Source organism: Colletotrichum higginsianum, chromosome 3 (assembly GCF_001672515.1).
Source record: "Colletotrichum higginsianum IMI 349063 chromosome 3, whole genome shotgun sequence".
NCBI classification, from domain to species: Eukaryota; Fungi; Ascomycota; class Sordariomycetes; order Glomerellales; family Glomerellaceae; genus Colletotrichum; species Colletotrichum higginsianum.
Window position 1 is genome coordinate 3697602 of NC_030956.1, and position 11742 is coordinate 3709343.

Consider the following 11742-nt stretch of genomic DNA (forward strand, 5'->3'; position numbering starts at 1 on the left):
CATGGGCGGCATCTACCAGGTAGTGAGTGAGAAGGCAAAGTGATTCAGCGAAGACTATCTGCGACGGGGAACCGGGTCTAGCCGAGGCCAACCAGGTCATGCTGGTGAAAGCCGGCCAACGCAAGACCTCTTCCCATGCCATATGGGCCACCGGCGTAGGAACCGTCACATACAAACAATGATCAGGGTTGCTGCCGAGCGGTTTTCATCAAGCCCCCCTCCAAATCCCTCACTTGACACGCTCACTCTCGTGCCAACATCGCGACAACCACAACAACTACTGCTCCCCGTCCTCTCCCTTTTGATGAAGAACCACAGCCCGAGGGCATCGTAACGAAACACCTGCAAAATGTGGGTAGAAGAAACCATGCCGGTAACGCCAGTCCACTAGTAATATCTTGACAAACCATTGTACCGCAACGCCAGCGACGTGAAAACCAATGAGAATGTAATGCGACGCGCCTTTGTTCCTCAAGCGCATTCACATGGAGGCAGTTGGGGCTGGGAGGCCGTCAGGCAGCTGGGGATCAATCTCCTCGCTCTCCCGCCGCGCTTCGTCCTTCACCTGCTCGGCCTGGAAGCCTTTGCTTGTGAACTGCTGTCTCTCTGCAAGCTGCTCCTGAGCCTGCAGCCCCGCCACTGCTTGCGCAACAGCTTCCAGAGGACCGGCGCCCCCATTGCTGGGCGCAACCTCTGGACCACTTGTAGGAACCGCGGCAGGAGGCGGCATGGGCGGGTGCTGAAGGTTGACGTTGGGGGGAGGCTGAGGAACTTCGCCCTGGACATCAAGCAAGCGTGACTGAAGGTGGATCACGTACTCGCGCAAGGCGTAATTCTCCGACTGCGTCGCCTTGTACTGCTGCTCCATCTCCATATAGTCTCGGACTTGCTGCTCGAGCTTCTTGATGTACCCCTCCTTGCGCTGGCGGAAAGCCCTCTGTAGTGCATCAGGTCAGCGCGAGCCCTTTGGCAAGTAGTAAACGAAGCTGGGGATGAGCGCGCTGGGTACTGCGGGCTTGGCAGCAGTGGGTGGCCGGTCAGTCTGGCTGACGTGACTCTGCATCATGCGCGGGGTGGCCATGCGCCATTGATCCCGAGTCGTCTCTCATTGTGTGTACATACCTGGGCAGCTCGGTTTTGTGCGGCGCGCTTAGATTGCGACAGCTCGCGCTTGGCTTTGCGGCCCTCGGCGGTCTCATCCAGTGCCATACCTGATGGGGGGGAGTGAATCGGAGGCGCTGTAGATGGGCCGGCAGTCGTCGGAGGCGGTGCAATATGTTGCTGTTGCTGCGGCTGTTGAGGCTGCGGCGGCGGCGGCGGCGGCGGCGGTTGCTGCTGCTGTTGCGGTTGAGAAGATACGCCAGCGGGCATCATGTTGACGGCTGGCGCGTGGGCAGCTCGAGCTCGTAGATCAGGATGAATATGCGCTTCGGAGTCGGCGTGGTTGTTGGCTATCGGCGGCAGGACGTCAGTGGGTGGCGAGGTCGAGCCGTTACTATAGCCATGAGCAGGCGACGCGCTCGATGGGTTGGAAGCTTGAGAACGAGCTCCGCGGGATGGGGCCGTCGCGTTGTCTGACGAGTTAGGCGTGGTGTGCTTGCTTAGTAGCTCAAGCTGCGCGTGCAAGTGGGCGTCTGTGGATAGGACATGTCATGTCAGCAACGAATGTCGAAGCTCTGTGCGAAGCCAAGACTTGTCAAAAGCGGATGGCCTGAGGGGAAGTGAAATACGGGGCTGTCTCTGGTTGATGTAGTATAGGGAATTGCAGCTCGATGGAGGTTCCAGGGAGTTGTGAAGTGATCGTAGCAGCAGAGGTCTGGGAGAATCTGGAAGATGCGCCGTGATATGTAGTAGGTGCAAGAACTAGCCGACTGAGCCGTAGCTGAGTCTTCGCGGTGTTCCGCCTCGTCTCGTTTTGCTTCCAGCGACACATCGCGAAGACAAAGAGGGAAAGGCGCAGCTCAGACAACTGCTAGATAGTTTTGGGAAGTCTGCTGATGGATGGGGAAGATGATAAGGGGGGGGTGATTACATATCAACGGTGGTGTGGGAGCGCGACCTCTCCTACAACAGAGCAGGTATTGATGATTGCAACGCAGTTTAAGGTGAGGAAAGCTTCCCCTTGCGCAGTGTACATGAGATCCGGGTAAGGTACAATGCAAGCAGCGATTGAAATCCGAGGTAAGGCGGAGAGCCGGGCCAGCAACTGGGCCTGGATGACGGATTGAGGCAGAGGTGAGAGAGGTAGAGAGAGAGAGAGAGGGAGGGAGGAAGAGAGTGGTGGTGGCAGAGAGGAGGGATGGTACGTGATCGACGGGAATTGGCAGAGGGCTTGCTGACCGTAGAACGACGCGAAGGTAGGATGATTCGGGAAAGGGAATCAGGGAACAGAAGAGAGAGAAAGGAGAAAGGCCAAAGACATTCAATACTCACCTGTGTTAGTGGTGGTATTCGCAGAAGGCGAGGGCGAAGCGCTCTGCATCTTCAAGCTCCGGTTCTGACTCAGCATGAAGTGGACGGGAGAATTGATTACTACAGGCACCCGGCCACGACTTATAAAGAGGGCCCGGACGAGCAGACTGGATGAGGCGGAGGACCGATGCGGCAGCTCAGCGAATGTTTAGGTAATCGAATGGGACCTTAGCGCGTCGTCGAGGAGGGGAAACCTGATGGGGGTGTGGGTATCTTTACGCGGTAACGTAAGGTGTGCAGCAAGGTATCCGTAGGTACCGTGCCTGTTCCAGAGAGGTAAGGACCAAGGTGGAAGATGAGGTAAGAAAGGTGAGGTACAAGGCAAGGCAAGGCAATGGTCGGGTCGCGTAGCTTGGACCTCCTTTTTGTGGTGATCCGCGGCAGAAGTATGCAATTCCCTCAGTTATTTCTTTCCAGGTGTGGGAGAAGCTCGAGCTCTCGGTGATTGAAAATGTGCGGAATAGCTCAAGCGCTGGTTTTTGACGCGTTGAGTGTGTCGTGTCGTCCTGTTTTGAAATGCCAACGGCCGTCCCAGTTTTGTGATAACAAGAGGTCGAAAGAGTCGATGGGTATAATTTCTTGCGTGGGAAAAGGGAAAAGGGCGGGAAATGCGTGGCTGGGAGTGGAGGATTGGCTAGTTGGTCGACTGATTTAATGAAGTTGAGGAGAGAGAGAGAGGAAGAGAAGAGCAGGGAGGGGAAGGCATGGAAGAGGTACTTTGGCCTGTGCCTGCCTCAGCTCGCGAGGTACCTCGCCTGTCACCATCTGCGTATCGTCTCCGGCCTCGACGCGGCGCGTTTTGTGTTGCACGACACGAAAGTTGATGATTTTATTGACGAGGAAGACACTCACAGCCCTGGACCGTACGGGAGATGCCAGGCATCACTGGAAGCCACGATAAGTTGGTTGGCAGAAGGATGAAAGGCTTTTTTAGGGAGGGGTTCGAGTCGGCCTGCCCTTGACAGGCAACATAAATGTACGTATACAAGGCTTTCAGGCGAGCATTGTCCAAAGTGCTTTGCAGAGTTCAATGCCATGTGTTCCTATTTTTCTCACCATCTCATTGCTCGCTGAGGCGTGGATTTTGAGATGCGAGGAGCCGACTAACGAACGAGACGGCGACGGACATGGATTGGACTCTCCCTTTGAATGGCGGCGAATATGCTGTGGCAGACAGCATGCCTTTGCCACGTGACTCTCGCGGGGAGGTATATGCTACTTGCTTCGCTAACGAAGCTGTTTGAGCGGTCAAGAAAACGAGCAATCGATGTACTGCTTGCGCTACTCCCATCCATCTACGATTACTTATCGGGAATGATGTCGCTATCGCCGAGACAATCAGCAAAACCGGTTTGTCAGCCATGCGACCCAGGCACTGGTTCATTTGAGTTGCGGGAGCGCAGAGCGAAAGCAAAGTCCGACAACAAATTACCTCATCCAAGCAAGTCTCCACTGGGACACATGCCGACACCTCCATTTGCCAATGGCGAGCAAGCGACCTTCGGTAAAGCGAGCCGACGGGCTTTACGAAAGGGCCGACGAAGGCAAGGGCAGCCACGGCGCTTTAGGGATCCATGCCGAGAGGTCCTTCGCTGTGGCTGAACAATCGCCCTGATGCACCAAACTTGGTGGTGAGGTGCCTCACCAAGGAGCCTGTTTTTTGGCAGAAACTTGCTAGGCCTGTCAAGTTTCCGGCTGCCCGGCTGCCAGGAAACCCCTCTCTCCTCTATCAGGTGGCCCTAAAGACACGAATTTGGGGGGACGGACTTCCCTCGGCCAACAAGACCTGCCCCACCCGATGCTCAACTTCACTTACATAATCAGGAGCGCCTGGTGCTGTTGAATGCAGGGTCTGTGCGCTAGCGTTCTAGAAGAACCGCACTGACTGACTGGCACACACTCTCTGCAGCCAATGACATGTTATTCGCAGCACTATTCCTCCGGGACACCACTTATCCCTTCAAAGAACGAATACGACGACGATGCTAGTCATTTGGTATTTCCAACAACGCTCATCGTTGCGGACGCAAGACATCAGCTTCAGGCCACTGACAATGTTCTGGAGATCTGTTCACCGCTGACCTGACAAGTGGAGTACAATACCCCTACTGAGGAATCTCCCTCGAGAGGTTGTCTAGCCCAGGTCTGCATATGCCTTTCTCTGTCTGCCCTTGACTTTTGACCGTGTCAACTACTCCAACTCGTCCCGATTGAACGGCAAGACACTGTTGTATCTTCATTGATAGAACAGCAGGCGGGGATGGCCAGAGCTGTGTCGTCAACAGTTGTTCCTGATATGTAGGCTTCCCCCATTCCTGGGACAGGGCGCCAACTTAACGCGACAACTATTGGGGGGCGAGGCCAAATGTGACTGCGGATGGCACACTTGCATCTCCAGGAACTCCGTCGGCACTGTTTTAAACAGTCGACCTGCATTAAGTCATAGTCCACAGACGGAGGCATTTCGGCGACTGGCTGGGAGCCAGCGTTAGATATGGAATACATCGTAGGTTTGGTTATTCACCGATAGGCTCGTTGCTGACTGATGGCAGGCGGACTACCGCTGTGCAGACAAGCCTGTGTTTCTTTTCTGGTTGAGCCTACTACATGTTCGTGCAGCATCAATTTGTAATACTGGCCAGCCCCAGGGCCACACACCCATTCAAAGCACAACCGCCGGCATGTGCCCTGGGGGAGACTTGAATAACCTGCCCCCTTTCCAGACATGGGTAATGTTCTCCTTCTTCACCAGAATCTCGATGTCATCGAGGGGGTTCTTTGCGACAGCGATCAAGTCCGCATCGTATCCCTCCTTGAGTTGGCCGCTCAGGGGCGCCATCCCGCCGAGAACACCCGGCCCATTCGCGGTGCCCGCCTCGATGGCCTGCAGCGGCGTCATACCGTTCTCCACCGCCCAGTACAGCTCCATGGCGTTGTTACCGTGTGAGATGCCCTTTGTGCGGTCGCTACTGGCGCTGTCTGTGCCAAGAGCGATCTTGACGCCTCTCCTGATGGCCAACCTATACGAGTCCTTGGCCTTTTGGACGAGCTTCTCGACCTTGCGCGCGATAGGGGGCGGTAGCTGCGACGTATCCTTGCTTATGGTGGTCACAATATGGTGGGTGGGGACGAAAATGGCACCCTTCTCAATCATTAGGTCGGCGACCTCATCGTCGAGGTACATGCCGTGCTCGATGCTCTTGACGCCGGCCTTGAGGGCGGCCATGATACCGGCCTTCCCGATGGCATGAGCGCCAACGGCGCGTCGGCTGCGGCTCGCCTCCTCGACGATGGCCTTGAGCTCCTCGTCCGAAAACTGTCTGTCCTCCGGATCGTCCAAGAGACTCAGGACGCCGCCGCTGGAGCAGACCTTGATGCAGCGCGCTCCTCGGCGAACCAGCAGCCTCACGGCCTTGGTGCAGTCGTCTGCGCCGTCGACGATAGAGCAGGGGCCGCCACATTCGGCAAATCTCAGCATCGTCTCGATAGGGAGAGAGTGCTGGTCTCCGTGTCCTCCAGTGATGGACATGGCAGCGATCGACGAGTACACATTCGGCCCTATGAGGCGTCCCTTCTCAATGGCGGGGACCAGGTCACCAGCGTACCCGCCAAGCTCTCGAACAGAGGTGTATCCTGCCATCAGCGTCTCTTCTAGGTCTTCGACGGTGATGGCGCCAACGAGGGCATTGGACCCCGGCAGGACGTTAAACAGACCGGTATCGAAGCCAGTCACCACGTCGAGTCCGATGAAGTGGGTGTGCACATCCCAGAGGCCGGGCATGAGAACTGGGACGTGGACCGGCCTGACTGCGCGGAACTTTTCGGGGAGCTCGTCATGCTCGCCGACATGGGCGATCTTGCCGTCCTCCAAAGCAACGGCAGCATTTCTGACGGGAGAGCCGCGGCCCGGGATGAGGAGGTCAGCGATGATGACAGTGACGGCTGACTCTACTACCAGCTCCGATGCAGGTGAGGACATTACAGGAAGTCGGGATATCCTTGAAGTGGTGGCGATGGGACATCGCGCTGATACATCCGCCGCCAATGGCCTACTACCCGGGATGCGCATATTTTGATGGTCTTCCTGAGCTTGCACGACTAGGACCACGGGGCCGTAAGTAGGCTGCTATCCAGGCTAGTTGCCAGGAGTTGGGTATACTCACGTGAGTTTAGTCCATGGACGGTGAAAACGACATCAGATGAGCCCAGAACGATATTGCACGCAGCTCATTTGTATGCCGTCGTCGCACTCTGGAGCGCATCGTCCGTCATGCACTCTTTGGCAACGCGGGGTAGCTTACCCCGGCACTTTAGGATTCAACCAACCATCCATCCATCTTTTTGATAAGGTGAGCAGATACAGTCGGGGGAAACGACCTGCCAAACACAGGAACGCAGGTTAGCTTAATACCGGAAACTGGATGTGGATCTTCGTGAAGAGGCTGGATTGGCTCCGCCGCTCCGGGGTTGCTCGTGGCAGGCTCTCACGCAAGCTGCCGCACGAGAGACGAGGGAAAATGGTTGCGTGAGGCTGTCTGCTATCAACGGCCTTTCGCCCCCCTCTTTTGTATCGAGTCTTTCTATGATCCAAGATGTGCCTATAGTATAGAAGAAGCGGAAAGCATCTACTGTGATACCTACCTAGCTATGTAAAGAGTACCCGTGGCATGGTGCTCGGTTACCAGGTGGCCGGCTGTCCTCACCAGAACCCCACCTGAGGTTCGGTCACAAGCAAGCCCAACAGGGGGTACATCCCTAACATGGCAACCTCCCAACACCCAAGTCTGCGGCTGCTCTCCACCCCATCGGAGACGCTCCGCAGAACTTACATCGCATCTCACAACCGACCATACCTCACAACACTGTCGCGGGAGCCGCACTCTCTCACCCTCACCAAGCCTTCGGAGATGAACACCCCGGTCCTCCCCCGCCGCCTCGTACAACAGACGCCGCGATTCTTCATCGCATCATCCCTGTTCCTTAGAGCATCGTCGTCAGGGCCAGCAGCACTACCCAGGCCCATCCAGCAGCAACAACGTCGCCGCCATCAGCGAGCCATGTCGACGACGTCCGCCGCTCCGGCACGGGCCGTGGCCCGATTCTCCAAGGGTTCCGACGAGGCCTCGCTGTCCTCGACGCTGGAGACGTTGCTGGGAGGCGGTCGTTGGGCGCTGGTGAACGATGGGGAGGCAGTAGAGAGGAGTTTCAAGTTTAAGAACTTTGCGAAGACGTGGGTGCGTAATGAAAAACAACCACCTCTTGCTTCCTCTATACCTGGCTCCCAGGCTATCGAGTTCTCATACGGGCTCGGCATTTGAATAATGAGTAAGACGTGTCGGGACTGGCTGACGCATGCTTGAAAAAAAAAGGACTTCATGACGGCCGTGAGTCTGCAGTGCAAAACTCACAACCACCACCCCGAGTGGTCCAACGTAAGTCATCCGTGAGATTCGCCTCCCCTGAACAGGCCGGCTCGGGTGGGACGCAAGACATCGCACTTTCTCCCCATGCAGCTGACGAGAACATGGCCGATAGGTCTACAATACAACCTTCATCCGTTGGACGACCCACAATCCGAAGGGCTTGTCGGACAAGGACCTCAAGCTCGCCATGATCTGCGACGCCTTAGCCAAAGACTTCGGCGAGGTCGAGGCGCACCCGGCCGCCGAGGCCGCCGAGGGGGACGCGGCCGTGAGCTGTGGCATCCGGGGCTTGGCCGACAAGGCTGCGGAGACGGCGGGAGACTGCTGTACGCCTAAGAAGTGAGGTGAGAGGTGAGAGGCTTCGGTTGCCGCCTCGCGAGGCCGTGTCTGACTTCAGGGCCGAAGTTCGTCTGGTCTTCTTAGAGTCAAGAGTGTGGATGTGAATAATCGGAGCCAAAGGCCCAGGTTGGGACACAACATTCATGTAACATACTGTACACATACCCACACGAAATGAATCGCTTAAAGTGAAAAGGAGAAGAAAAAAAGACTGAATGTTGTACCGTAATTAAGTAATCTACTACAATGCCATTTTCCTGGGCGGCCTTCCCATGATGTGCGACAAGATTCCGCATCGGTTGCCCTTTTCTTGGTGCACAACCGTCAATCCCTCTTCAAACGCCGCCCCAATGAATAATTACGTAGACTTCGAAGCCTCGGTGTCGGGCCTGTATCATTTCGCGTCCTTGCGGTGTCCGGTCCCGCCGCTTCTATACATCGCATCATAAGACAGCCAACAGGTGTCTAGAGCCACGCTCGAAGCGCATGCTCGTGAGCGCGCCGTTCTCCGTCGACGCAGCCAACACAGGCTATATATAGCGTTGTATGCCACGTCTCGGGAGGCCAAGAGCCAACAAGCAAACGGCGCGTTTACTGGGCCTTCTGAGCCTTGATGGCCTTGAGCTTCTTCTCGCGGCGCTTCTTGTGGGCCTCGAGACCGGCCTCGGTGTCAAGGCAGTAGTCCCACCAGCGGAAACTGGAGGCGTAGTTGCCAATAAACTTTTCGTGGTGGAGGTCGTGATGGTCGGCGCCGGCCCAGAAGGGAAGAAAGTGACGCAAACTCCAAGGGAAGTCGTAGCCGCTGTGAGCGTCGATGGCCTGGAAGAGGCGGAGAACGATCCAGCTGTACATGGTCAGGAGATGGAGGTCGCCAGTGAGAGTGACCCAGAAGATAGGCGAGCCAACGATGCCGATGCCGAGGAGCATGACCTCGATAGGCGAGGCGTATTCGGCAGCAAGACCGAAGGGGGCCGAGTAGTAGTGGTGAAGCTTGTGGATGGCCTTGTAGAGGGGTCCGTAGTGCAGGGCACGGTGGAACCAGTAGTGCCAGGTATCCTCCATGACGAAGAAGATGGAGATCTGCATAGCCATCTTCCAGAGAGGGGGGAAGGGGACGCCGTACTCCATGCCGCACCACGTGGCGACGGGGTGGAAGAGCCAGATCTGGGGCAGTTCGACGGTGAAGTGACTGATGAGGACGACCATGGCGCAGTCCCACTGCTCCTTGAGTGTCGGCATTTTTTGCTAGACAGAATGTTAACATGAATTGTATTTTCGAATCCGCGGGCGCATCGGTGCTTACGGGTTGAATCTTGTACTTGTGGAACCAGGGGATGAGATCGCAGATGATGAAGGGCAGACTACGGCCAAAGTAGACAGTTTCGTGCATGACGAAGCTCATGATGCCGGTAGCGAGGATATCGTTTTGCATCCAGAGATACCAAGCCTGGGTGGGATGAGATGTTAGTCGCATGGAAGATGGGAACTGGGTGCGCCGAGGTGTTGACATACAGCCCAGAGGCGCTCGAAATAGTTTAGTTGGACATTGTACTTGGAGACCTCCTCGAGGACGCTGAAGTAGGGCTGGGTGTGGTTGAAGGCCGTGTTGATCACGGTCGAGTTGCTGTTTGGAAACCAAAGCATCAGTGACTGACTTGACTGGCACTTCAAAATCGGGCTCAAGGGTATTCGGGGAGCGCAGGCCGCAGGTCGACTGGGGGCGGACTCACACAAAGGCGGCCATGTTGGCGGGGGGAGGGGGCAGCGCGGTATCGCGACTGGTGCTTCGAAAACAGGTGCACGCACTATCGCAAGGTGTCGAAGAGGAAGATGGGATGGGAGAAAGCCAAAGCTGGCGAAGAATGAGTGAGGGAAGGATGGCTGGCACACACACTCTCCTTCAACAATGCGCGCCGAGGTGTAGGTATGTCAGGTGCAGGTTAGGGGATGAAAAACACAGCGAGCGGCAAGGCAAAGGGTTCAGGACCGGGTCTTGTTGAGGTTTTATCCCATGGATCATTTCGGTTGACGGGGAAGGGAAATGGCACCTGCAGCTTGAAGGCAAAGGTATTTTTTCCCTCCTTTGCGACTCTGGCTCAGGTGGGAATGAGTTATGCTATGAAAACGCCCCCTTTGGTGTTTGTACTGTGCACTGCTAGAGCATTGATGGAGTCGTGTAAGTGTCAGCAGGCCAATGGCAGGCCGAGCCTGGACATCAGCCCATGTGTAGTATGGGTCTATCCGTCTTCCGTGGTGGGCCCCAACCAGTAAGGAGCAGGCGTGCCCTGGCGAATGGGTCGGGCGGTGTGCGAAGGCCAAAAAGATTTCGGGAGGCAAAAGGGTGTACAGGTTGAGCGTCCTGCTGGGCCGGTGCCGCGGATTGCAGGGGCTGGAACCTAGCTCCTCTCCTCCGATCCAAGCTCCTTAGGAACGTAGGTTGGCAGTGGCGGCAGTTTGATTCAATGCCCAAGCAAACATTAGTACGTATTCGTCCACTACGAGTCGTGATCCAAGTCCATAGTGGCCAATCGAGGGTCATCGAAGGGCATATTGTTGCGTAGGTAATTAGTTGGGTAGGTACTTCGCCCCATTACAGCAACCGGACATCGATGGTGGGCCTGCCCTATCTTATCGCCTCACATGCATGATGCAGCAGCACCTCACACCTCGACTTTTTCGCTGCTACGCCTCGAGGTTTACGTGGACTGCGGAGCCTAATTGGGTTAGAGCTACTTGGAGGCGTGTTTGGGCACGTACCCTACCTCAACACGAATACGAATATGGAGGGGCGCGCGTTGCACAATCTCACGCCTTGTGTATTGGACTTGGCGCTACGGTTCTGTCCCTGGCAAGTTTGAAGTGGTCAGGCTTCTTGCTCAAGCTGGTGACATCCTGAAGTAAGGTAAGGTAGATAGATAACTATTTGAGAATCCGACCCCCCCAAAGCTTCTCACATCACCCAACATCCGATTGCCGATGAGACCCATCTGACCACTGTCTCCGCTGCGCCGCCTGTATTGCCTGTGAAAACGGCCCGGCTCTATCCACCCTGCCACTGTTGCAAATGCAATGCTTTCATCAGACATGGACATGGGGGCACAAGGCAAAATGGCGTGTTGCGTTTGTGTTTGATCCGCCCCGACCATGGCTCGGAATATTCCAGCTTAAGGCCAGGCCTTCGCCAGCTTGAAACATATTAGTCTATTTAGGAGGCTAGACTATATAACGTACTCGCATAGCGAGCGGGCCAACAGAGCGAGCGGGCCACTCCTTATCGCTAGAAAAAAGGCTTTTTCTAACTATTTATTAAAAAACAGGTTTTTAACTAAAAAAGAGATGGCTTTGAGTATTATATAACGATAAGAGTTAAACCTTAAGAAATAATAGTATAGAAAATATGATCTCTCTATAACTCTACATCCTTAGTAATTCTCTTATCGATAAGAGATAGGCATATTATATAAGGGTTAGAGTAGGACAATATTTTCTATACTATTATTTCTTAGAA

At 55.4% G+C, this 11742-nt stretch overlaps 4 protein-coding genes across 4 annotated transcripts; 1 reads left to right on the plus strand and 3 right to left on the minus strand.

Moving 5' to 3' along the window:
• Positions 1–481: 481 nt before the first annotated feature.
• Positions 482–1374, minus strand: CH63R_04636 (BZIP family transcription factor; the record flags this gene model as incomplete). Its single annotated transcript, XM_018299611.1, has 2 exons — positions 482–937; positions 1123–1374. The coding sequence occupies 2 exons, from the start codon at positions 1372–1374 to the stop codon at positions 482–484; spliced, it is 708 nt and encodes a 235-aa protein (XP_018160857.1).
• A 3760-nt stretch (positions 1375–5134) lies between these two features.
• CH63R_04637 (Amidohydrolase) lies at positions 5135–6451 on the minus strand (the record flags this gene model as incomplete). The annotated part of the gene is made up of 1 exon (XM_018299612.1): positions 5135–6451. One exon carries the CDS (start codon positions 6449–6451, stop codon positions 5135–5137), a length of 1317 nt encoding a protein of 438 aa, XP_018160858.1.
• Positions 6452–7232: 781 nt separating this feature from the next.
• Positions 7233–8238, plus strand: CH63R_04638 (Pterin 4 alpha carbinolamine dehydratase; the record flags this gene model as incomplete). The annotated part of the gene is made up of 3 exons (XM_018299613.1): positions 7233–7706; positions 7842–7904; positions 8008–8238. The coding sequence occupies 3 exons, from the start codon at positions 7233–7235 to the stop codon at positions 8236–8238; spliced, it is 768 nt and encodes a 255-aa protein (XP_018160859.1).
• A 587-nt stretch (positions 8239–8825) lies between these two features.
• Positions 8826–9978, minus strand: CH63R_04639 (Fatty acid hydroxylase; the record flags this gene model as incomplete). Its single annotated transcript, XM_018299614.1, has 4 exons — positions 8826–9479; positions 9538–9681; positions 9747–9858; positions 9965–9978. 4 exons carry the CDS (start codon positions 9976–9978, stop codon positions 8826–8828), a joined length of 924 nt encoding a protein of 307 aa, XP_018160860.1.
• Positions 9979–11742: the final 1764 nt, after the last annotated feature.